The 27,690-nt window shown below is 38.4% G+C and overlaps 2 protein-coding genes across 4 annotated transcripts; one reads left to right on the top strand and one right to left on the bottom strand.

The window, feature by feature from the left end:
- Positions 1-432: 432 nt before the first annotated feature.
- On the bottom strand, positions 433-27,690 carry LOC115621975 (transcription factor kayak). 3 transcript variants are annotated; one of them, XM_030515826.1, is made up of 3 exons: positions 26,660-27,690; positions 2,718-3,081; positions 433-2,659 (listed from the first exon to the last, which is right to left on the bottom strand). In XM_030515826.1, exons 1-3 carry the CDS (start codon positions 26,873-26,875, stop codon positions 1,470-1,472), a joined length of 1,770 nt encoding a protein of 589 aa, XP_030371686.1. In that variant the 5' UTR covers positions 26,876-27,690; the 3' UTR covers positions 433-1,469. The 3 variants fall into 3 exon arrangements, with proteins under 3 accessions (XP_030371686.1, XP_030371687.1, XP_030371685.1); XM_030515827.1 differs by lacking the exon at positions 26,660-27,690 and adding an exon at positions 15,464-15,929; XM_030515825.1 differs by lacking the exon at positions 26,660-27,690 and adding an exon at positions 3,385-5,287.
- LOC115621977 (protein phosphatase PTC7 homolog fig) lies at positions 20,217-21,438 on the top strand. Its single transcript, XM_030515828.1, has 2 exons — positions 20,217-20,297; positions 20,371-21,438. The coding sequence occupies exons 1-2, from the start codon at positions 20,235-20,237 to the stop codon at positions 21,322-21,324; spliced, it is 1,017 nt and encodes a 338-aa protein (XP_030371688.1). The 5' UTR covers positions 20,217-20,234; the 3' UTR covers positions 21,325-21,438.

Below are 27,690 nucleotides of genomic sequence, written 5' to 3'. Positions count from 1 at the left end.
AAGCATGCAATATTTGATCTAAAAATACAATGTAGTACTACATCTGAGTTTCCCTTTTGTTATTTCAATTCATTGCTCGAACCCATCTGAAAATTGTTGTTGCGGTGCATATATTTTTAATCCAAGTAAATAGTAATAATTGATAATATTTTCTGATAAATAATGAACACTCGTCTTCGGTTTTTCTGCATGTATTTATTTTATTTCTCAATTTTGGTGTCTGCCTTATAAAGTTATTTTTGCAAAGATTGGTTATGAGTTTCTGAGTTTTTAGATAGTTTTAAATTTTGCAAGAAAATGGAGCGAATTTACACAATAAATTGTTTCGATATTAAAATTGTTTGCCTGATCGGATTTCGTTTGTAGTAAATATTTTTGTAGTTCTTTAGAATTTTGCTATCGCACATGCTCTTAGTTATAACTAATAATTGCTTTGCTTTTGTCATTTATACTTTTTATAAATCGTACTTGAAAATATAAAATCTTTTTACATACAACAAGGCGCTTCTGCGTTTAGTAAAAATATACATATTGTGGTTGTTTCCTACAGCGGCTTAAATGTACAAATTTCGTTTGCTCATTTGTTGTATTTAAATATAAAACGTGCATGCTTTCCATTTTAAATATATAAATTGTTGTTTTCGATTTCACAATTCTCTTTTTCAAGGCATTTAGTAGTAGTGTTTGTGGCTTTTGCATATACATTACATATATATATATATATATGTATGTATGTATATAATTAATTTTTGAATATTTTGTAATTTGTTGAAATGTACAATTTAAAAACCGGCTTAGATCCGCTCATTACACTCTTGGGTAATTTGTATTTGCTTGTTTTTTGTTATTTATGTTTATTTTTAAAATTTTTTTTATAATAAATATCACAACGCATCCTTTATTCTCTTTCTTTCATTCAGTTCAACTCTCGCTTGCTCACTTAGTTTAAAAATAGTGTTCTGCTTGAATTCAAGATGTAAATGTTAGGCATATATTTTTAAAAAATATATATAACGCAAATGTAAGGTTTGAAAATTGCACAAAAATACAAATACAGATACAAATCTGTTTATGTAGTATACATATACATAGATAATAGAAAAGATAAATTAAATCATAAACGTAATAAACATAATAATACAAAAGCATTAATTTTTAAAATGGCAGGCAACAGTGAAATGCAGAAGGCGCAATCACATCCTTCGGCATCTTTCAGAAACAAGCCAAAGGATGGGATAGATTGCTCCTTCTGCCGCCTGCCCAGAGGTTACAAATACAAAATATTCGTTACAAACATGAAATTATCGCGCACTTCGTGTTACAATTACAATTACATATAATGAATTTATAATCATTTTAGCGTTCGCATAGTAAGTGTAATGTAAATTTAATAATTACGCATATTGTATAAAACTTAATATAATATTGACTGTGTTATTTGCGCTGAGCGCATCCCACGCGTCCTACGGTTATAAGCTAACCAACTTGGACGACTCAGTTGTGGGCGTGGGCAGCTCCAGCGGATGCTTGTTCTGCGACGAGCAATTAGGCACCAACGGTCCCGACACGGGCGTCAAGCCAGTGCCCCCATCCATTAACGAGTCGAAATTGAAGGTGCCTGTGGACGGTGTTTGTATGGGCACGCCCTGTATTTGTGTTGGCGGCGCTTTGCCGTCCACGTTTAGGTGCATTTGAGAGCCGAATGGTCGCTGCACGGGCAAGGTGTTGGGACGCGTTTTGGGCACCTTGTTGAGTGCGTTGAGTGTGGGACTGGTAATGCTGCTGGGAAAATTGGCGAAATTTACGGGAGCCGTGGTCACAATAAGCGTATTCAGTGAGCCCGAAGGCCCGCCTGTGGGCGTACGAATCGCTGCGGTTAGGGTGGAAATGTTGGGCAGCGGCTGAGCGGCAAATCGCTTCGGCAATGACGGTCCATCCTGATCTAGGGAAGAGTTGGAATCCAGTGCACAATCCAGTGGCTCCGGCTTAATGTGCTGCAACAACTGATCATTGAAGATCACGGGCTTGAGATCGAGCGGCGAATTGCTGCGACCAGTGGAGTTAAGCGTGGCATCGAGGCCTGTGATGGTGCCATTGCTGCTGTCATTGCTATTGTTGTTGTGATGGCTGCTGCTGTTGCTGCAGCTACCAGCGCTGAGCTGAGCCGCCGGTCTAATAAGGCCATTGGACGTGGCAACAGTGAGCATATCCTCGGTTATTTTCTGACAAGTCGTCCGATGTGCCTGGAGTACAAATTCTAGCTGATTTTTAGTGGCATTCAGCATTTCGATTTCCTTGCGCATGGTCTCGCCCTTTTTCTGCAGGGCTTCGACCTCCTCGGTCAGCTCGTTAGTCTGATCGACGCGTCGCTTACGACAACGTGCCGCCGCGAGTTTGTTGCGCTCTCGGCGCACTCGGCGTTTCTCCTCCTCCTCGGGCGACATGTTGGCGGCACGAGTGGGGCGTCTTCCGCCACCGCGACGTGGGGCAGGCGTGGCACTATTTGAGGTATTCGTGTTGCTGTTGCTGTTCGTCTGGGCCGACATGCGTCCAGAGCTATCGTTGGCCGCCAATGCGGCCGTAAAGTTGTTAATGCAACCGTTTGAGTTGCCCAGGATGTTGCCATTCTGATAGCCGGTGCTATCGGTGGCGGCACTTGCTGCAAAAAATCAGACTTTGAGTAAGGGATTTTAAGCGAAGCGTGTGATAATACTTACAAGTATCTGTTGTGCTTTGGTCGTCATTAAATTGGCCCCCGTAGGAACCATTCGAGTCCTCAGAGTCGCTGCCGGCCATGCTGCCGTTGTATCTCTGCAAATTGACCAATTCTAAGGACTGGCCAATGGAGTTGTTATTATTGTTCATTCCAGTCGCCATGTTTGCCATGTTGTTGTTTGCCACATTTCCCAAAGGACCCAAAGGCGGAGGCTTGAAGCCGGCCTGGTACGGCGAGTTAACCGTTTCATTGGTTATCTCGAGAAACGTCTCTTCGATGCTGCGCAACGTCGTGGGTGTCAGTGTAGGTGTCGTCAGCGTGGGCACACTCTGAATTGTAGTTCCCATGTCCCCAAAAGTGGTGAGCTGTAAAACAAAATATTTCAAAGATCAACTCTAGTATACATTTTTGTTTATTTCATTTACACCTATTGATAAAAGTGATTTATGTTGTTTCACAATTAGGATAAATTGAAGCTCTTATTTGTTGCTTCCAAACTATATATCTTATGTACTATACATACATACATACATATGTATGTACACAAAAGTTATTTCACAATTAATTTTGCCTACTTTTGGAGTGTTGGTAGAGATAAGTGCACTTGTAATTTAAGCGCGCTCGATTACATGCTCGTTATTTATCGATAGCTATCGATAGCATCCTACCTGCTGCATAAAAAGCTCTGAAGCAAGAAATTGTGCTATTTCACTGGCATCCATACTAAATTTATCGTTGCTTGTGTTTGTTGTAGTGCTCGGCGCAGATGTATCTGCTTGTTGTTGTTGGGGGTAATTATTTTGCGCATTACAGTTATTGTTATATTCTAGTAACTGTTGCTGCTGCTGCTGTTGTTGTTGTGGTTGGCTCAGAAAAGTGTGCATTTGGCACATGGCAGCCATGGCTGTTGCCGTGTTGGCGTCAACAGTATTGGGCGTGTTCGTGTGGGCGTTAACATTAACGCAGTTAACATTATTGCTGCGAGCTGCAAAGCAGTTGGCGACACTGTTGTTATTGTTGTTGCCGTATGATTGGCTTAACTGAAGTTGCGATAGTTGTTGTTGCTGGTATGCTGCGTGCGTGGGCTGCTGCTGACGCAGCAGTTGCTGATTGTTGTAATGATTATGCGTTACTAATTGTCGCTGTTGTTGTTGTTGCAATTGACTGTACGGTTGTGTATAGGACGGGAGCAGTGGTAGCTGCAATTGTTGTTGTGGCCTATGCTGCTGTTGCTGTTGCAGCTGCAATGCTGTCGCTTGTTGTTGTTGTTGTTGGTATGGATGATAACACGCATTATGCGTTTTATAATTGAGATTTTTCATCATTTGCGCTTTGTCTGATCTAACTTATAGCTAACTTAATAATTAAATATTATTATGTATACGCAATACCGTTACGTATACGCACAGTTGGGCGGCCGATACTATATGACTAGCTTTTAAATTCGATTTGGTTCTTTAAAGCCTACTCTAGCCTAAATAATAAATCAACAAGACACAACAATAATAATAATAAATTATGACAACATAAATAATTTAAAATAGAATTGTGAAACTCAAATATTTACAGCGAACTTTTCTTAGAAAAGTTGCAAGTTTTTGTAATTTTCTAAACGAAATTCTCTAAAATGAGTGTCTTTGTTCTTGTTGTTGTTGCTGATGTGGTGCCGCTTTTGTTGATTGCGGCGCCAAATTTCGTTCGTTTGGTCTTTATATCCCAATTGATTAAATGTTGGTTAAAGTTCGTTTCGCGTGGAGCTAACAGCGTTCGTTTTTTGGGGTTTCCTTGGTTTTAGGTTTTGAATTGGCGTTTCAGCTCAATTTTTGTCGCTTGTTTCCGGCGGCTTTAAGCGTTTCACGCTCAACAATTGTTGAGGCATTAAACTGGGCGCCCCAATAGTTAGGATTGTGCGCAGCTCTGCCAAAGTCAACATAATAGTAATAATAGTAGCTTTAAGGTGGAAACCCTTCAACAATATTTTCCTTTTTGGGTGGCTGTGCAATTATGGCAACAATTTATGGCAACACTTGCTTATAGAATTATATAATAAATTTTCAACTGGCACTGCCTTGCGCTGGTTTCGTGAGCTTTTTAACACACGCCAGCAACATTAATTACAATGCGCCTATTTTTTGTATGTTTAATTAAATTTTATATTCCTAATTTGCAGCGTCGTTTTCATGTGCTACGCCTCTAGATTTGTTTCGCTTTGGCCAACAATACGCCTTTGGTTATAAATGTGGATGTACATATGTATGTATATATTCACATGTATACATATGTATACTCGTATATGTGATTGGATTTAAATTCTCGCTGCCTGCGCTTTTCTCAAAAACCACCGTGGCATGCACAAAAATGTTCGTTGATGTTTTCGTTATTTTTTATTTTATATTTCATTTATATTTCAATTCGTTGGCAATGCACGCGCGCTAAAATGTAGAGAATAAACTAAAGCACTGCAATTCGTTTTGGGATTTTCGAAATTTATTTTCGTTTTCGATATTGACGAGAGCGTGCGCGCGCGATCGCACTTGGTTGGGTTTTTATAGACTTCGGTGGTTCGTTGTTCGTTTGCGACTGATTGACGGAGCAAAATTTGCAAAGGTCTGTGGCCACACATGGGATATACTCGTACACTCTCATATCTACTATGTGTATGTACATATCTGCATATATATGTATATACATACGTGTGTGTCTTGCTCAATTTAGAAAATGTAGTAGTAGTAGCAACAATACCAACAACACATTTAGAATAAACTAAGAATTTTCAAATAAATTTAAATGTTGGCGCTGCTCTTAATTGAGCAGCAGCCTTATTCTCAGTCCCAAAGCTTCGGTCGCACTCACAGTCAACCCACACGAGACATAAAGATTACAAAGACAACAAGAAAAACAACAACTATGCCTGCAGCCCACGCTTGAGTAGTCTGCCAAGAGCACACAACTTCTTGCTATAACATTTTATGGCTAAAGAGCGCTGCAAAATTCATGCGAATTTCGCTAGCAGTTTATATACAAATAGTACAGATATCTAGACGTAAATACATATGTATATATGTAGAGAGATAGTCAGATAGATAGATAGCTACTAGGTACGTAATGCGAATTGTTTTAATTTGAAACAATCGATTGGAAGTCTTTCTCGACGATACGTTTATTTGGCTCTTCGTTTGCCATAAATTATGCACAAAGCTATATACCGTTTAGTGCGTGTTTCAGCTGTCTGTAGATCGCATTTGTCAAAACTTATAGCTCATATATACGTTTTTATACTAGTATTTATAGCGGCCACATCGTCTGTCACATCAAACAAAAGGCAACACAAGACAGATGCGTGTCGTGAACATTTTGACAACAGGTGTGGAACGCGCTGCAGAACAATTGGCCAAATGTACGAGTATGTACACTAATAATAAATAGCCAACATAGTTCTTTCAATGCTGCATCCATCGCCAATTAGTCAGTGAATTCTGTTTATGTCTATACCTCTGTACTATATACATAATTAGGCAGGTGAATAATTCTTGAAGGGTATAAGGGTATATTGGTTTTAGTTTGCTATTTGTAACAGACAGTATCTTTCCGAATTCTGATTTCTAGTAGTTTAACCTTCTGCCCCAGCCAAGTAGAATCAGTTAGGCATAGCTGCCTACCATAGAAATAAACTTCATCTTAAACACAAAGCCTGCAATTTTATATTTTATGACGTACATCGTTTGTATGTTTTCGGTAAATTTATGATTTAGTCTGTTTTTCAACAACATTTTGCGACATATCCTTTCCTGCCTATCTACCAATCCATTACACACCCTTTTCACTTTTCTGTTTGCTCTGGCACATTTATCTTTGCACTGCACAAAACAATAAAATTTATTCTTTATGAACAAAATGACGAGCTTTGTGCTTTTCACTTAACCGCAAGTACCTACATTGTTGTTGTTGTTGTTGTTATTGGTGCTGCTGTTGTTATTGTTTACCTAAATGTTTAAACAACTTTGGAGCGGCTTTGCTTTCATATTTGTAGCCCACTTTCAAAGTTATTTGTTTAATTTTCGAATTGACAAGCACAAAAAACCGCGATGTTTGCTATAAATATGTATGTATGTGCGGACGTAAATATGTATACACACATATATACATACATACATAATATGTACGTACTATTTGTGTTTGCGTGTATTTCAGTCGAGGATTGCGAGCACATTACGTTTATTTAATAAACGCGTTATTTGTGCTGTGCACTGAACTGATGAATCAGTCAATTTAGAAAAATTAAAAACAAATAAGAATACTCATAAGCGCAGTCGCTAGCTTAACTCATACATACACACTCGGTATATATGTAGTATGTATGTACATATGTTCATATGCAAGTTAATAAATAATTGTCTAAATTGAAAGAAGCTCGCCTCAGTGGCCACGAGCTGTCCAGTTCCTCTTATCAGAGCCGGCAAGTTCAGCTTTCGGGGTCAATTAAGCCGCGCCGTTTGCGCACAAAACTGACGTCGACAAGTTATAATTGTTGCTTTTGGTGTTGTTGTTCTTTTTTTTTTCTATTGAGGACATATTTATAGAATGCAAATAAAAGTAGGAGCTAACCGAGCGGTTGACTAAGCGCGTCTATAACAAAATTATGATTGTGATTAGAGAATTAAGTCGGGCGATAAGCAAAGTCTAGGGCAAGAATTGTGTGGCATACAAACAAGCACACACACTTTTAAATATTGCGGCCCATTTGTTTTGGCAACCACTTGGAAGAGCACAACTAGTAGAATAATAAGAGCAACAAAAATATCCACAAGCAATACAAAATACATACACATACATATGTATGTATGTACATAGGTGGTAAGATGGCAAAAAAAAAGCGCAAGCTGCGGACTGCGCTGCTTGTCGCTGACGTGTTTGGCTATTTTTAAAAGCGTTTTAGCCTGGCCATGACGCAATAAAAAGCAAAACAACAACAATCGAATCATTTACTAAATGGCAAGCAAGACAAAATGGCAGCAGCAAAACAGAGACTGACATGAGACCATTGTTTATATCAAACACAAACACAATTAATAATTATGAGACTTAACAGCGCACTGTTATCTAACAGTAATGTTATGTTAGCACAACATACACTGTACACTAAGTATATGTATGAGTATATAAATAGTTTTGATTCGATTTTTAAGCATAATATAAATTAATTTAATAAAAAAATAGTAAAAGTAATAATAAATTGGTAAATCACTTTAAAATTAATATAAAGAAATTCTAATAGCAAAAAATGTGTTACTACATCTTCATTTGGCCGTTAGCGACATCGAAGCACAGACGTTATAAAAACAGTATAATAGAGTAGATATCGAAAGCTGAGCGCACATTGTTTTGTTTTAATCACAGCATTTAACTTGCTATTGTGTATGTATTTATTTGAAAAGCAATTGCATAAATTACAGCTAAATGCACATACGACTCGTGCACACATTTGAGTATATGTGGTGTATAAATGCTTGGTAGAAGGTTACCTTAGCCGCTTGCAAAAACAAAGGCGGCTTATTAGTTTTTGTGTTTAAAGCGCTTCGTTAGAAATGCGCATAATTTCAAATCAAATGTAATTTTTTTCTAATTGGCAAAGAGTTGAACAAAAAAAGATTTTAAAATAAAAATGGCACACAGCCTTGCTGTTGATTCGTTGATATTCGCGCTGTTCAAGTCAATGTTGCCGCAATGTCAGTTGAAACAGAGTTGACAAGTTCAAGTGCAGGCTGTAGAATTGCAAAAAGGCCATTGTGGATGTTGTTACTAGGCCTCTACATTCGACTAGCGCTCTTCCCTTTAAGATGAACCCACCATCTACATAATCGTATGTGTTTACATATACATACATACAAATGTATAAGTATGTACATACGTATGCATGTAGTCTTGCTTGTCATATTTTATTTGGCTGCGTTTTCGCATGCAAATTCGCAGAAATAAAACAATTAATGAAAAGCAAAAACTGATTTGTTGTTGTCTGCTCTTTTCTGTAGAAATAAATAACGACGTGACTGCAATGGCGAATTTCACTGAATGCCTTGCTGATAAAGAGGCAACCCCATGCCCATACCAGGCAGAATTGTCCCAGTGCCGGTCCCTGCACCGGTCCCAGTACCCCTGACGGTTCCAGGCAGTGCCAAGAATTTTGAGTGGCTGCGTGTGGAAGTCAACGACTCCGTCGACGATGATGATGACGACGACCACATCGCCGTTTTTAGGTACGCCACAAAACAAAAAAAACTCACGGCACAGAGCCACCAGCCGCTTGACCAAAGCTCCGACAACGGGCTGGGCGCTTAGAGTAAATAAATATATATTATATATTTATGTATGTAATACAGTAGAAATCGTTTAAGCGAAACATCGGATGTGTTTGCCAAAGTCACACAATTGCGATCTATTGTTTATATTTGACTCACTGGACAGCCTGAAAGTAGGCTAGACAGGGTAACGAATAATGAACACTATATCGATTTCATTTAATATGTAGTGCTTATATTACAAGTTGTAATAAAGGAACCTATTTCATAATGCAAGTTGAAGAATATTACAACAATAAAGTTTCTTAATAGGAGAAGCTGAAAATCTACGACTGGCTAATTAATATAAACAGAATTCGGCAAATATCTAACCCACAGTTTGATGAGTGTTTTTAAAAATCAGAAATTTCAAAAATAATTTATTAAGTTAGCAAGAACTTTGCTGAAAGTGGAGTTGCTCTCGGCAGCTTTTACTGTCTAGACATACAGATTTATGTTCATGTATGTCTGTTTGTATGCTATAATTCTGTTTATATGCATAATCATACATATACACATATAGTATATCGTGAGTTCGCTTGCCTGCTTAGCTTTTATCCATTTTTGGCGCTCAACGTCGCAACGCCCACAACGTCGCTTTTAATGATATTAAAAATACACACACACACACACGTACAATACTTATATGTATACATACATATGTATGCGTCCATATATACATACATTTGTATTTTTATTTTGGCAATTGAATTAAACTTTTAACTGCTGTCAATGCGACCATAACTCAAATTTTGAGAGCATCTTCGCCAGAGTGCAGCTGCAGAACCAACACCCCAAAAACTGCCATTGGACATGGCAAGCGTATAAATTTTAAGCCAATTTCGCACCACTCCGAACAAGCGCTTTGAGTTGGACTGCGTTGCCAATTCCCGCCTCATCCTCGGCCAGCGATCGGGGCAACGTTCACGGCCTTAAGGCTTAAGTGTCATATTAATCAGGCTTGGAGCGCGCTCATATGCCATGGACAGGGCGTGACGACACAGTTGACAAATTTGCATGCGCAGTTTTGTGTGGTGGTCGTTGTTGTTGTTGTTTTTTGTTTAAATATGCATGTATATCGCATATTTATGTCGTGGCGTAACAAAATAACAGCAGCAGTAGCGACAAAGTGTTTTCTTTGCTTAAAGCGGTGCATTGAACCCTTCAGGTACATCAAATTCTAAAAAGCAATCGAGCTTTGTCTATAATAAGCTTGCAAGCTACATGTGTAGTGCCGAATCGTTCCATGGAGTCAATGCACTTAATTACATGCACGTGCATATGTATGTATGTATGCGTGCAGCTGTACTGAATTGTCTATCGAGATGACTATCGATAAGTAAACTAACAGCTGTTACACGAATGCAGATAAGTGTCAAATCAGACGAGAATTTGAAATAAAAAATACTTTGAAGTATGTGCAATGAGAATTAAATTTAAATTTATGTTAATTTGTAAACTTATCTGAGGAAGTCACAGACTACACACATACATATGTATGTATGTATGTATACAGTAAAAATGCATTTGAATAAGTATGTGTCATAAATGATATGCCTGGCTACATACATATGTATATATGTATGTACATATCTATTCCAAGTAAGCAAATCACTGCTTTTGATAAAACAAGCGCGAATGTGGGTTGCTTAATGCGCACATATGTAAATGAAAAAATAAGAAAAAGAGCATCTCCATTGCAGGAGTTTGTGGGTGCAGTACTGGAGATAAAATGTTATTTAATAATTTTTCTTAGAATTGACCGATTTGGTTTAAATTCAAAGGAATTGCATATTAATTATGTATGTATGCCAGTATTGAAGGAATTCGATTGCATACCAAGTTTTGGTCAATGTGGGCTCAATCATTTCCATGTTTAGATCGATTTGACTTCTCCTGTTCATTTAGTATACTTTATTAGGTCGGAGATGTTTGCTTCTGTTTATTTTCATATAATGTGGGTGAACATTTTTGCTGTTTAATTTAATGTGTGCATACTTGTAATAATAATTCCAATTTCTCTGTGAGAGGGCGCCATATAACAGTAAAATGGGGGTTCCCAAAACCCCGGCAACTTAAAAATCCCATAAGCTGATAACTAAATTATGGGGAGCTCACTAATCATACGTACATAGGCATATAAATACAAATACTTATAAACAAATTTTGTTTTTGTGAGTGCACTAATAGATTTCAGTACGGTTCTACATCAATGGAATATACATACATACATTTGTATGTACATATGTGTGTATGTATGTATGTAGATGTTGTTTAGATTTAGATGTTTAGATGTTGTTTATTGTACAGCTTTTTTCAAACCTGAACTCTGAAATACTTTTCTACCCTTTTTTCCCAAAATTATTTTCATATACTCTTAGAGTAGGTACATACTTTAACTACATCTGTAGGTGTATGTTTGATAAGCATACTTTGGCGATAAGAGCCAAAAGTATGAAAATATTTTTAATATTAAGTGCCCTTCAAAACTACTCGAAGCCCGTACCCTCCACACCCACTTAAGAACAAGTGTCATTAACTCATAATTAAATTGCAGCTTTTTATTGGCGGTGCTTACATTAGAGGAAATGTCGCGAACATACCTAAAAAGGGAAAACGCTAAATACGAGGAAAAAAAGGACGGCAAGTACTGCTAAGCTAATAAAATGACGCGACATTGGTCTACGAGTAATTTATTTAAATGCATTTTGTCGCGACACGCCAACAAAAACAATGGAAAGCGGCAACAACAACCACAACAACACAACACAGTCAATGGCACAGCCACAGAGGGCAACAATTTATGGCAAAGTTTGCAGTCAGCTCGGAGGAAGTGCCAAACAAAATATGCGCCGACGCAGGCGCCACATAGCCGGCAGCGACTTGGGTGAGGCGCCTGCCAAAAAGGACGAAAGGACATGCACAAAATGCAGCGGGAGGAGGAAGGCGAAGCAATAAGTACAGAGTAAAAGTTGTTTTCACTTTTCATTAGTAGAGAGACGACAGCGCCAAGAACTACATGCGATATTCCTGCAATATTATGTGGGTGGGGCCGAACACACAATTCCAGGAATACAAGAGCTGCAGCAATCAAAAGAAAGTTAGCGTCAACGTTTGCCAAGCAAAAGTTCTATTTTATTATCTCATTGTTGTTGCTATTACTGTTGGCTGGTTGTTGGTCATTTGGCTGCCTGTCTATGGACTGTCTAGCAAGCTTTGCGCTCCTCGTTGTCCGTAGTTTCAAATTACGCCGAATGCGATAAAATTATTGCAGACACTATAAAGCATAAGCAGCCAGTCAGCTGAACGAACAGACGTGCGGCCATGCACGTCAGCCAGACCAAGACCCAGTCAATAGGAATAGAGTATACAGACATACTCGCACATGTCTGTATAATAGAGTAGAGCACCAAAATTACAAGCCAACAAGGCATGCAACTCAATTTTCCATCAAATCTGTATTGACGACGATGGCCCAAAAACAAACAAAACAAAACTGCAAATCTTTAAAAGTACATATGTATACTATATGGTATAAGTGTGGTCTGAATAGTTGTGCCAACATTCGAAAAGTGCAGTTGTTGTGTGTGCCTGTAGCTGGAAATGAAGCTCGCACTTAGCTCATTAGCACAAATTCAATTAAATTGCCGGATTAAGTGTAACGTGAAATTTTTAAACTTCACGCTAGAATTCGTCAAGTCATGCGGTGCAACTTTTTTTCAGTTTTTAATTTTTTAACAACCGTTAAATGCCACTTTCTGGGCACGTCGAGATACTTACATATGACCACAACAGAAAATGCAATCCAATTAATTGCATGTCGATAACAAACGAATGAAATATTAAAGTACAAACAAAGTAAATTGCAAATTGCTAAAAAAAGAAAATGATCGAACATTTAATTGAACATGTCCAAAGGCTCACTGAACACGATAACACTTTGGCCAAAGAAATTTAATTGTAATTGATTTTAAACAAAGTTATAAGTTCAAATATTATTTTAAAGTTATCACAAGTATTTTTTAAAAACTTGAGCCAAATTTTGATTCAATAAAATATTGGAGAATAGTGGGGTAATTTTTTATTCCTCTCCAGATTCTTCTACTGCTTCAAGAAAGTTGTCTACTATACCATATATGGTAGCTAGATGAAATACGACAATGGAGTGTGTTTGTTGTTGCCTGGCACATCAAGTGTACTTTCATGCGCCCACCTCCTCAATAATGCCCACGGTCATGTTGTCAATTGAATGCCCACGTCAAGTGCTTTGAAAAGCTCGAAAACAATTCAAAACTTCAGTCCAATGCGAAAGTCGCTTTTGAAAACAAAAGAAACGCCCCTGCAAACTAACATACTCGTACATATTCATCATCCGCCATATTCAGTTAATTAAGTGTGCGTACAGCTGCTGTTGTTTTATATATATTTTTCAAAAATTTATTTTATATAATATGTGCTTTTGTGGTGCCCAAAAGAAAGTTGCCGGCCGTGGCACTCGATTTTAAATTGTGGGGGCGCGCGTTTTTGATTTTTTTTTTTTGATTAAATTCAAATTGTTGGTCTAACCCCTTTTTTGCACTTACATGCAAATACATACTATACTATACGTAGATATGTATGTATATATGCGATACATGCTGTACTTTTTTGTCTGCTTTACATTTTGGAATTAAGTTAATGAAACAATTTCAACATTTAAGTCGCGCGTGTCGCAAGTGTTTGACATGGCTGCTTGTTACTTTGAACTACCCTAATTGTGGCAATAAGTCGACAATACACACACACACATACATATGTATGCACATAAGTATATCGTATTTAATATCATATATGTAAAATAAGAAAGCCATGGGAGTATCAAGTGTCACGCAAATGTTTTTCAACGGAGTTGTTTGTCGTCTGGCTGTCGTATTTCTTCTTGCTTCTGGCTACGACGACTTTGCATTTGACCCACGCAAAATGTCAAATATAAGCCATTTAACCCCTTCATCTAAAAACAAAAGGGAGTGAACGTAAAAAGTCAAAAGTGCATAAAAAAAACCCAACGGGAAAACTTGATAAATTGTCACGAAAATCGCACGTGTGGCAAAATCATATCAGAACCCGCTTTACTGGACTGCGAAACGCAATGCTCATGATATTGCAACGTGATTTGCTACTAGCGAGCAAATAGGGGTGGCTTCCTGTGGCACTACCTGAAATGGGGGCTTACGTGTGTAACTGCACCCTCATAATTGCCGATTTAAAATTAATTTCAAAAATTCCAAGCTTTTATCGCAAATGCAAAAATCTTTAATGCCAAGAGTATTGATAAAACAAAAAACAAACCAAAAAAAAAAATAGATATATATATAGTACTTAAAACCCTCTATGTGCGATAAGCATAATGAATAGTACATACACCAACACGGGAAAACAAATAAAGGCCAATGCATGGAGAAAATATAATATCGAAAGCAGAGCTAAGGCAAAGCGATCGGTATATAGAGGCGAACGAGTTTTCCAGGAATTTGAAACAGGCGATAAGTAATAAATATATATGCACATATATGCGATAAATAACAAATATAACAAGTAGAAAAAAAACATATGTATGTAAGTAGAAAAAAATTCTAGAAATTTCATGGCGAAATGGGCGTTCTGATAAGAACGACGACGCTATGCGCTTTGTGGCTGGTCTGTGAAATCGGTCTGATAAGGAACCGTCTGTGGGTGTACGGTCGCAGCACTGACAACACTTCGATGTGTTTTGGAATACATATGCACATACATGTGTAACTAAATCCAAAGTTGTTAATAAATTATCACTACTTTACTATTAAAAAAAACGTCCTTACTCAATTATTTGCTAACACAATCTATGAGGGGAATCGATTTCCTTATAAGTATGATTGCAATAAAAAACAAGTTTAATTTTGAATACTCGTACCTAGGGTGTTACATGTTTTTCAACCACAAACTGTTAATGTTAAATGAAGTTCTCGAATCTGTTCTCAAATATAAGCCTTAATTATTCAGAGAGATTTGTAAATTTTTATAAAATTGTTGATCTCTTTTATAAGTATGTAGACAAATGTATAGTGCGTTTATTTTATTTTATTTTTTTTTTACTTAGGTAAACACAATCTTTAAGAGATTTCCTTATAGGGATGATTGCTTAAAACAAAAACGTTTAATTTTGAATACTCGTACCTAGGGCGTTACATATTTTTCAACCACAAACTGTTAATCCAACTAATTACATGAAGTTCTCGAATCTGTTCTCAAATAGTATTACCCTTAATTACATATTCAGGTTTATAAATGGTCATAAAATTGTTGATCTCTTTTATAAGTAGACAAGTGTTTATTGCGTTTATTTCATTTTTTATTTACTTATATACATATGTGGGAATATATTTTTCGGGCTTACCGTTTTGGGCAATGGCGAGAGCAGTTCGAGCACATGGAAGTCCTCGTAAAAGAGGGTGTAGTTATCTAGCGTCATCTTTGTAAGTCAAATGTGAGCAAATATTTCCGGCAAAAACAAAAAAAAAATTAAAATATGGCACTAAAAAGCCTGTTGCGCGGCTTTGAGGCAAACGAGCGTCGAGCGTCGACCGTCGAGCGATGACTCAGCTGTCAATTCTGGCGAAATTCGCTTGTGTATTTGTTTAAATTGTTTTTGTATCTTTTGCAAGTCTGCTGCTGCTTTTTCTTATTTAATTTAATGCACTCTCAAGTGTGTCGTTGTCTGTGTATTTGTAATTGTACGGCAGCGTGCGAACAAAATAATTTAAAAAATTTGTTCTCAGAAATTTTGTCTAAATATTTATTGTGATGTTTTTGTTTTGGGGCGCACTTTGATGCTGTTTCTCAGTTAATTGCACATTTTGAAAATCACTTGTGGGGTTGCAGAGCACTGCTTTTTAAATTTTCACGTAATTATGCGATGATTTAATTGTTAAAATAGCCTTTGACTGCAAGCTGCGCGTCGGAACGCTTTGCACGAGCAACTTCTGTAGACTAAATGCGTCATCGTGGCGCAATTTGCTTTTATAGCCCGAACGGTCTCTTGAGTGGCTCTCGATTGAGTCGAATGTGGATGCGAATGCGAATGCTTGATAGTGCTCGCTCGACTTCTGCTTTGGAATTTCCTGAGCCCCGTCACAGCGGGAGCGAGTGAGCGACCCACAGAGCGTATGACCAATTTATCACCCATATACATACAAGTATGTATATGTGTATGTATGTATGTATGTATGGATACGAGCAGAGCACGATTTTGAGCTGAATTGTGGCTGCTGGCTGGCGCAGCGCAATTACAAATTTGTTATATATTTTTGGGCTTAACCCGCATTTACACTCGCATTCATATCGAACACAGTTCACACACTCATATATCCATACATATGTACATATGTATCTATGTATATAACTAGGTATGTACATATGCACAAATAGATTTTTGTTGTTAGAAATCGCGCGCTCACGTGCTCGATTGCAAGAAAAATATCGTGATCGTGCCCGTGCTCGTTAGTTTTCCTTAGCTACGTTTTGTTTACCAAATTCTTGGGCCTTTTATCTTATCAAAGAGACAATTTAGTTATGACATAAGCGACTAAATTTAAAGTCCTACAAATGTAGCTAAAAGGTAACCAAAATAAAGACCGCTCTTTGTGCTTGTTCTGTTTCTGGGTCTACCGAAATGGTTATAAGGCCACCAGTTGGCTTATCATGCCAAAGTGCCAAATAGGTCGCCATTGCAGCGCTACTATTTCGATAATTATCTTTTCAAATTCCCATGATAGCTACACCTGTAGCTGATCACAGGTGTATATATTACATGCATTATACATACATACATACATAAGTTTATGTACATTACTTATGTACAAATGTGTGTCAGTATGTGTGTGCACATGCAGGTGTTTAGTTGCCTATTTATGTGCTTTATCAACGAAATGTCAAACATTTTGCGCACTCAATAAATATTGATGGAACGTGCATACATCCATGGACACACACTATACTCGTACATAGATAGATAGATATTTATTTTCATAGATAATAATTTTATGCGCATCGAACAAAGGCCGCATTGACCTTGTTCGGTTGATGTGGCACTTACATGCTTGAGCGTGAGGGCCGCCTTTTCTGGCTAATTGATTAGCAATTGCACATGGGATACTTACCTGTAAAGAGACAGAAAAAAATGAAGAGTGCGTAAATAAATTTGGTTAAATACACAGATAAAAAGCATCATTTATTTGTCAGAACAGAAAATAACAGAATTGACCAAATTCTATAGCGAAGCAAAGGAAGGATGATTCAATTAAAATAAAATAAACATAATTCTGTTTTTACACGGTAGATTGGTTCCAGAAACAACCGTGTAAAAATCGTGTAAATAAATAATCTCGTGTTGCCTGAAGACTAGGAGAATTTATCTATTAAGTTTGATCAATGTGGGCTTAACAGTTTCCGAAATACAGGCATTCATTCAGACAGACGAATCTTTTTAGAATTTTTTTTATTTGAAATCTTTAATCTGTGTTTAAGTTTGTCATTAGGTCGGACAATAATTAAATTTTATGATAACTTTGATCTTTTTAAGCACGCTTCTGTTATGATATTTGCAGGGTGATTTGAACCGAGTGCCTAAAATCAAGGAAGGAACTCACATTGTGGGATTCCTGCTAGCTCTTCAGGCTAATTAAGAATATTTGTTTGGAGATTCTTTTTTCATACTTTGCATAGATTACAATACTTCTTTTACCTTTCGAGTAGAAGGGTATAAAAAGCAATCATACTTTTTTTTACAAGCGGGCTTAGGTAAATCGAGTCGTTATTTATGTATGTTTTGCAAGGGAATAAATATGTTTAGTGCATACTAATTTATTTAATTATTTTATTCACTAATGTTTAATGTCTTCACAGAATTTGAGGGAAAGTCCCTTACTCCAGATAAGTACTGTATGTAGTTTTATCAGCACAAGCCCATTATCAGGATAGCTATGAATATATTTCATAGTGCATGGTTTCCTGAAACTAGTGAGAAGTAAAGTCAATGAAATTATGCAGAAACAACAAAATGTGAGTATTTCTGTATTATTTTAGAAAGTTGCGTCATTTGTTTTAAAGCAGCCACGATAATTTAAATAGCCCTGTACCAGCACCTTAAGCGGCGGTTCCGAGATTAAATTTCTACATAAATAGGTGTCCAATGCGGGCAGAAGCCCGTGTGTGATTATTTTTACAAGAAAGGCGACTTATTTAAAGGTCCCGCAGAGCACAGTAGCAAGGGTTCAGTTTATTTTTAATTTGTTGCGGTATACAGCCATCATATTGTTATTTTAACTCGATCCACACCAAGAGAGAAATCTCATACCACATATGTACATATAGAACGTGTACATAACAGGCGATGATTGTTGAAAGTTTGGCGAACTTTCAGCGGAACTAAGCTGACGGACGACATGGGCGATAAGAATGGGATATACTGTACAAGTATATACACATACATATATTATGTACATATTTGTTTGTGGCTGGAAGGCAAGTTGACAAATTGTCAAAACAGTCGGAAACACCTCGGGCCTATCTTATACGCGGGACTAACTGTACTTTCGTCACTGAAAGCGATAGCACTAACGATAAAGGCTATATTGTTTGTACATTCGGAACTGTTGTTCTGAGGGTTTATCAAGTGTTTTTATTTGTGAATGCTTATTTTTAGCAAGTACCATCATTTGGAATATTGGCATATCACATATGCTTAGCGTAATCTACATCGAAATCGACGCAAATGTAGCGGAAGTGGTCGCATAAAATATTCTTTGTAATTGTCAACAATGAATAATGAGGATTTTCTGCTGAACGATCGGGCCGAACATAAGGTAGATAAGATGTGCTGGCCGTGCTATCTAAGTCTCGCCAGTCTCGCCTCGGCCACATCAGCCTTTAAAATAGGCTGCTTTATTGGCTTTGTCTTGCTTAGGGGCGGGGTGCGGGGCGCAACGGGCGGGGGGTGCAGTTGGCAGGTGATGATAAAATGTGCGATAAGCGAGCGATCGAAACAAAAACTTCCGGTGATGATTTATAAGCATACTACATATATGTCGAAATTTGCACTTTGTAGAGCAGATAAGATTTCACAGAAATCATGAATGAACAGATTGTACAAAACAAAGGTAAGTGATGTATTTGTATAAATGTATGTATATATAGGTATGTGGAAAGTCCACAAAGATTCAAAAGCTGTTTTGTGTAACTTTTTTGAACCTGGCTTGAAATATTAAGTTCTTTACGTAAATCTATAAAACAGTTGCCATTCATTTCCATTTGTTTTCAAGACAACTTGTATTTCGGATGTACTTTACTTGTTATACCCTGTACCCAATGGGTATACTAGTTTATTGCGAATGTAAGTAAAATACAGAAGCCGTGGCAGACCCCTAAAAGTATATTATAGATCAGTAAGGCAAGACGAGTCCGTTCGTCCGTCTGTATGAGCGCAAGTGACCGCCAAAAGTACAAGAGCTAGAATTACCAAAGTTGGTATTGAGGTTCCCCTAAGCCCTAAGCAGATCAAGTTTGTTTTTCTTTTCTGATAGACCCCCACTCCCCACCAATAATAACGATTTTCCATAACTCCTTTAATTCTTGGAATTTTGCATTCAAATTTAAATAGATATCTTCAGTTAGGGAATATGCGTGCGTATGTTAAGTTTCATCACAATTGGTCAATTCTGAAGAAAGTTATAGCCATAAATGTAATCTCTGCCAGCAGCTATTGTTGTTGACTAATTCTGTACTGAACACGTACACGATTCTGATGTAAATGTATGCCCTTGAAACTGTATGTATTGAATATTTTTTATTAAATTTAATAAATGTATTAATATGTACATATATACATGTGTATATATGTATATATTTTTGAAATTGCTTATGTTTTTTGTGGGATTGGGTACAGGGTACTTAAGAGTTGACCCCGCCCGACCCTAGCATTCCTTTCGTGTTTATTTTCAAGACAAAGTATTCCTATTGCATGTCTGATGTTGAATATTAATTGAAATGAAATTGTAGGTATAGAACGTGCTAGGATCAGTTCTGATTTCCTAGTCTGCCTCTGATTTTTATAAAGCTCTATTATTTCGCTCGCAAAATTCGTTTGTAAAGTTCGTTGTGGAAAAACTCAAATGAAATATTTGAAATGTAAAAACATTCTGTTTCAAAGCACACAGCCCCACAGAAATCACGGTGTGAGTAGGAAATGAAACGCAATATACAAGTAGAACGATTAGCTGATGAGATTTCCAATTCATCCTCATGCAGTGGCAAGCGCGACGCTGGCCGGAGCTGCTGCGCCGTCTCCTCGGACGGCTGATGCAGCCAACCCAGTTCCTGCCGTCATCGACGCAAAATTCCTCCATTCCCCAGCAGCAGGAGCAACAGCAACAGCATGAGCCGTATCTGGTGAATGCCGTGCAGGGTTTGGCCAAGCCCGAGTATCGCGGCCAATTGCAGCCGCTGCATCGGTTTGGAGAGGACAGTTGGTTCGTTAGCAGTACGCCCGCTGCAGATGTGCTGGGCGTGGCCGATGGCGTCGGTTCGTGGAAGCAAATGGGTGTCGATGCAGGGCTTTTTGCCAAAGAGTTGATGTACTGGTGTGCCAGTAATGCGGCCCTTCCGCAGTTCGATGCTCGCAAGCCCCGGGATTTGCTCATCCAGAGCTACGTGCAGCTCTGCCAGCAGGCGCGTCCCGTTCCAGGCAGTAGCACTGCCTGCCTTCTCTCCCTCCACAGACGCGACTGTGCCCTCTACACGGCGAATCTGGGCGACAGTGGCTTCCTGGTGATGCGGTACGGCAAGATTCTGCATCGATCGGTGGAGCAGCTACACACCTTCAACACCCCCTATCAGTTGACATTGGCGCCGGACGGACAACGGGCCACTGTGCACTGCGATTTGCCCCAAATGGCCGCCTGCACACGCCTGCCCCTGCAGCAGGGCGACCTCGTGCTCCTGGCCACCGACGGCCTCTTCGACAATGTACCCGAAAGCATGCTGGTCCGAATGATGGCCGACTATCAGGGCGTGACGGATTCGGGACGACTGCAGCTGGGTGCCAACATGTTAGTGTCCATGGCCAGGGACTTGTCCCAGAGCGCCTATTTTCAATCTCCATTCGCCCAGAAGGCGAGAGCGAACAATATGATGTATATGGGCGGAGGCAAGCCCGACGATATAACCGTTATATTGGCCAGCGTAGCTGTCAGGAAAGGCTAACGTCAAGTCCGAGTCCGAGGCTGTGCTTGATGTTGAAGTTGAGGGCGGGGTGGGGGCTGATAAACTTCCAAGCATGTGTAATTTTTTATCACAAATAAAACAGACATGACCATAGAGCGGTAACAGGCCGGCCCGTCAGGTGTGGGGCAAATATTTGAAACAGCGATAAACCGCCTAGAAAATAAAACAAATAGAGCGATGGCGACGAGCTGGCAGCCGTTAAAAATTCATTCAGCAAATACCTTAACAAATGAATGAATGAATGGATGGCTATACGTATGGCACCGACTGGATGGTGCGACTACGACAACAGCTACGAGTACGAGTGATGAGTCACGCATTTTACCAAGAATTTGTCCGCTTATTTAAGCCAAGTGAACGAGGTGGGCAGAGGGGCCACGCATGCCTAGGGCTCGTGCGACTTTTACGCCCACTGCCATGCTTCAGTTGCGAAACGAGTGAGCGAAACAAACCCGTTTGAGTGAGTGACAAAGTGGCCGAGTGAGCGACTGGGCGAGTAGCTGAGTGAGCGAGCGTGAGCATAAATGAGCAAAAAGGCAACGCACTCAGTTAGTGAAATGAAATGTGCAATAAAATATGAGAGAAAAGTGTGAAGGCAGAAAAACGAGACGGAAATCCCCACAACAGCAGAGGCAACAACAACAAAAACAACAACAGCAGCACTGGCAATACAAAAATCCCCTCGAGCAAAAGATAAAAATTTCGCACAAGGAGCAATCGCGACGCAACGCGCCGCACTCTGACGCCATTGCCATGCCTCGCTGCATTTGGGAGTGGTGCCTGCGGCGACAGTGGTGCTTGTGGTGCTTGTGGTGCTCACCCCCGCTCCAGTTCCGCACCGCTCCACTCGTCTGGCTGACTGACTGACTGACTGACAATCGGACGTTGCATTTGCTGCGCTCAACTCAACCCATTTTTATTTTATTTTTATATTTCATTTTTCATTTTTGTTTTTCTTCTGCGCTGGCTTTCATTTTATTTATTCTGGCATTTCACACTTCTCGCGCTTAACTTTCAACGCCATTGCCATAAAAATCGTCCGAGCAGCGCATTAAGCGTGGCGAATGCCACAGGGTGTAGTTGTTGGAGGCTGCAGAATGCGGAATGCAGCAGCGACTGTGGCAGAAAAGTTCTTGGAATACGGTTTGCCACGACGCGTCACAAAAATGCCCAAAGCAAGACAAAGGGGCACAGAATGGAGAATGCTCGTTGCTTTAATATCACATTTAATAAATACCTATGTATATAATACAAAGGTATAAACATACTACATCTCACTTAGTGCGAACTCCTTTCGCCATAATTTAGTGGAGCTTGTCAATGGCCCCGATTGTCAATTGCCAGTTGCAAGCGCCAATTAGCGCCACTATAAAGAACTCTGCAAAGTTCAACAAACCCCTCCAAATACCCGTACACATGAACACCCGCACCCAACTCCAGCGACCTGACACAATGGGAAGAACGTACATACATACGAGTATATATACATAGCTACAATTACTACCCACCCAACGACAATAACAACAACAGCAAAATGTGCAGACGACCCCGTCGACAGCAATTCCTAGAACACAAGCTAATAAATCGAAAGTGAAAACACGCAACTTTTGACATTTTCGTTTAGCTTGTACAGTATTTGGAAAAATTAATGGTCCTGCAATTCATTTTGGTTATTTAGGTGGGTCTCCTTCCTAGCCTGCAAACCACTGCTGCTGATATATTCTGGCAATTCCGAAAACACTACAAATTTCCGATTTTGCAGCTCAAGCCGATTTGTTCAAATGAAGTGAATGCTCATTAGCGACATGCTTAGACTTGTTCGATTTCTTCAGTTTGTGTGCAGAAGTGCCTCTAACGCTGACAAAGGAACAATAGAATAAAAACTCAAAAGAAATTCTCTCATACGCTGCTAAGAGCCGCTCAATAATGTTAATGTTAATTGCGCTCAATTAATCGACTGTTAGCTCTATTACTGCTGTTACAAATTTACTGTTAGGATCTTTACTTGAAACAAATCTCTAATTTTTAATTAATAATCAATTAGATAAACTTAATTGTTATATTCATTTAATATGTCTCTTTAATTTTCGGCCGCAGTGTACTTTGTGGGGGGTTGCTATTTATTTTCTTGCTTTCTAGCGCCCGCTTCTAGTGTTTGCATGAAAATATAAAATGACATAATTTGTTGGCCACGATGAGAATTGGCATTTGTGTTTTGGCAGCCGTCGCAAGTTTTTCTTCTTATACACCTATCTACAAGTATGTACATACATACATATGTATGTATGTATGTATGTACGTACTGAATTTATAAGGTACGCGCCAATTAGGCACTTCTTTTGTCGTCATAACTCTCCTGTTAAGTTTAACTTGTGACGTCACTTCATTTCACATCTATCTAAGCTGGCTTTTTGCATTTTTTTTTAACCAAATTTGGTAAATCATATGAGGAAAAAACTGGCTTATTAACGTATTCACAGCACAAACATAAACGTGGCTCATTAGCGAGCTGTTAGACATTGACGTCACGAATTGAGTTGATTAGCAACTATGGTTAAACGTTAAACAACAACAACTACAAAGCAGTGTCAAAGTCAAAGCGTAGCAGCGCGCTATTAAAAAATTGAAATTTTTAAACAACAGAAACGGAAACACAAGCAAAAACTAGGTCTTATAGTGCCTACATGCGTTGAAATCGACACTTTCTGGAAATAAGTAAAATGGAAAGAAGGCTTAAGCTGTTGGCCTAACAAGGCAGCAGGTCGTAAATTTCGGCAGAAAAGTTAATGCTCTAATAAAAAGGCAATTGCGGCGACGATTGTTATTTAATTGTATTTATTTAATGTCGTTTGATATACGATTGTGCTGCTATCGCAGCCATCTTTATCGCTGCATTGCCAATTTCATTTATTTTTAGTTATGCGCACATAAAATTCACTCTTTTCATTTAATTTCAGATTGTTTTTTTTTTGCCCATCTTTTAAAGCACTTTGCGAATGGATTAATTTTTAAAGCTCAGGCTGTTTAAAATTTATGAAATTTCAAAAGCCTCGCCTAAGCTTGCATCATAAAAATGCACTTAACTGTCTGCCCCTTGCACCCACGGGAGTTGTTGAAATGGTAGCTCGTGGAATTTAATGTGCGGCTTTTAGTGCTCAAATATTTGTAATACATCTATGAACATATACACGAGTATGTCTATAATATATGTAAGTATGTATGTATGTTTGAATGTTTCGCCTCATTGCATGTTTTATGTAGTGCACAAAAAAGGCAATTTGTTTGTGTTTCAAGTGCAGTGCGCCATGTACGGGCCATAGAGCTATAACATAGACGAGGGCGACGACGACGGCAAACGCAAACGGCAGCGCGTGAGCCATTTGACATTCTAAGTGGGTTAGCAGAGATCAAGAGAGGGAGAGAGAGAGAGAGGCGCAGCAAGAGAGCTAGTAAAGGCAGCACTGCTTTGACCTTGGCATTGTATTTAACATTATTGTGAAATCGACTGCAACATAATGTTTTAATACCTGCCAATGTTAGCAGTGTACGCTCGATAAACCGAAAGTACACCTAATTCTGTTTTTACACGTTCTTTTTTTTCACGATTTTAATAAAACACGGTTTGGAAATTAAAAAATTTCATATATGTATATTTCTTTAGAGATAAGGAACCAATCACCATTTTTGCATATGATCAATGTCTTTTTTTACACGGTTGTTTTTGGAACCAATCTACCGTGTAAAAACAGAATTAGGTGTACTTACTAGCAGATCTGAAACACATAATCCTATTTGTCTACTTCTTGTTTAAGGTTTCACTTTTCCAGTCGCACTGACACCAAAATGTCAACATTTTATGTAAAGTAATTCTTTAAACATAAATTCTGTTAACAGTTCCAGTAACAATACAGATATAAAAAAAATGCCTTCCTAAACTCTTAAAATTGTATTCTAAAATCAAAATATAGCCTCTATTAAATTGATCTAAGACGACTTTACAGTCTCAACACTACATACCCGCATATTGCAGAATCCTATTTTAATATAATATAATAAAAGCAATATGTTTTGATTGTATAGTAGAAGCTCAACGATAAAAATTAATGAAACATTTTACAAAATTCATTTCAATCTTTTTTTTTTAATTTATCCATAAATGAATAGTTTTAGGCCACAGTTCTTCTAGGAGTTTAAAAATTTAACTTTAGTTGTGGGTTTGCTAAGCTAGTCTTACTTGACACTTATTGGTCCGCTTAAGTGACATGTAAATAAGCTCAAGACTAATGCTTAGATAAGCCTCAGATTTGTTTCAACTAAGTGTATCGCTTATCCTGTTGGCGTTTTACTTGCATTCAATCCAATATGGCAGCCTTGACCTTAATAACTACTACTATGTTAGTTTCTTCATGTGTTGCAATAGCAATCGCACGTGTTTTAAAACACAACTTTAGAAATATTGAAAAATGCACAAAAAAGCGCATGCTGAAATAACAAACAGCATCAAATGAGCTGTCATCAACCTTGACACTTTCGATGAGAGAGCGAGCGGCATTGAGTGAGTTCGACTGGGAGTGTGCTCGGCACTTGAGCGTAATTAACAAAATTATCTCATGTGAGAAAAAAATGCCAATTGGAGCTGTGTGAGAGTATCTGTGACTGTATATGTGTTTGTGTGAGTGAGAGACCAGCCAAATGGCAGAGCGAATAAAAACGCAACAACAAAAGTGTAAATTGAAATTCCAAAGATGTCGACAAAATAAAAAAGAAAAACGTAACGTATCACAATAACAATAACAACATCAAAACCCGCTGTACAACAACTACAACAAAATACGCACAATACAATTCGGTGAAGAATCGTTAAAAAAAAGAAAACACGAATCCACGCCAATATCCATAACAACAACAAAGCAATTTTTTAAACAAGTTTTTTGACTTTGTTGCTATATTTATGTACATATATGTATGTATGTATATATTTTCGTGCATATGTGTGTATGTACATCCATATAAATATATTTTGCGAACGACTGACTGGAGTGACTTGATGTTGTTGTTATTGGTGGCAGCTGTGCGACTGCTTGGTGTGTTAATTTAATGAGGAATGGTAAGCAAATAATGGAAAGCGCAAAATGTGATGAAGGAGAGGGCGGTATTGGCTGCCAGTTGGCAAATAAAAGGGATTTATTGCGTTCAATGCATGCAGCTTGAAGGACGAGAAGATAACAACAACACAACTTTAGGAACGCCGTCGTAGTGTGTTGGTCTTTTAGTGGGGGCGGGAGGGGGAGACAATAAAACGTAATTCACTTACGATAAGATTGCGCGCAGTTGTTGTTGTCGTTGTCGATATCGTTGTGGAAAGATTAGGCAAGAAATCCAAATCGCCATTGCTTTCCTCCTCATTATCCGTTGCAATTTGTTCAGCGTTGCATTTATTCGGCGTAATTGTTATTGTTGTTGTATTTGTATTTGTTGTTGCAGATGCAGCTGCACTCCTTTTTGTTGTGCGTTCAATTTTAACTTTCATTGTAGTTTGCTAATTGTTGTTGGTGTTGTTGTTGTTGTAGCGTAGCGGTTGCACTAATTTTGGCACAAAGTCTCAAATTCATGAACGCAATATAAATTGCATGCGTGCGTGCGGGCGTATGCGCGGGCTCTCTTTCCTCTCTCACGCTCTCTCTTTCTCTTTTACTGTTTTGCTCACATGCAGTTGAATTTTCCAGCTGTCAAAATTGTTGCTGCCTTTGGCGTATATGTGTGTGCACAAATAAATACGAGTACATACATACGTATATATGTATGTATGTGTATGGTTATGGCTTTTGCCGTCAGCGCATTGTCAGTAAAAAATAAACGTAAAAATGGTTGGTGTTGGTATTGTTGTTGTTAAAAATTGTTAAAGCAAGCAGCGCAGAATTCTCTAGATTAAAAAGCCTTCACTGTCGTTATATGGTCGCTAACGTTATTGTTGTTGTTACTGCTGCTTCTGTTGTTGTTGGTTTGCTTTGAACTTCGTACGTAGTCGCGCCTTTGCTGTCGTAGCGGTAAAAGTTTCAAAACCGTTTTGAATATTTCGTAATTTTTTAAATAAACACGCACACCATTTTTACAAGCGCTCACTCACTTGTTGTTGGTACATACATACATACTCGTACATTCACAATAGATAAGGCGGCGATATCAACAACAAAGAATCTTACTTTGTGCTAACGTGTGGTGTTGGCTCTTGTTGTTGTTGTTGTTTTAGGCAATTAGTATCTACAAACTACTTGGGGAATGTTCCATGCGCTTGCCTTTGTTAGCATTTATTAAATAATGTGAAAAAAACGTAACAATGATAGC

The sequence above is a fragment of the Scaptodrosophila lebanonensis genome, unplaced genomic scaffold (genome assembly GCF_003285725.1).
Source record: "Scaptodrosophila lebanonensis strain 11010-0011.00,11010-0021.00 unplaced genomic scaffold, SlebRS2 tig00000024-arrow-pilon, whole genome shotgun sequence".
Lineage (NCBI taxonomy): Eukaryota > Metazoa > Arthropoda > Insecta > Diptera > Drosophilidae > Scaptodrosophila > Scaptodrosophila lebanonensis.
Note: the sequence above shows the minus strand (reverse complement) of the source record. Positions and strands in the feature narration are given on the sequence as shown.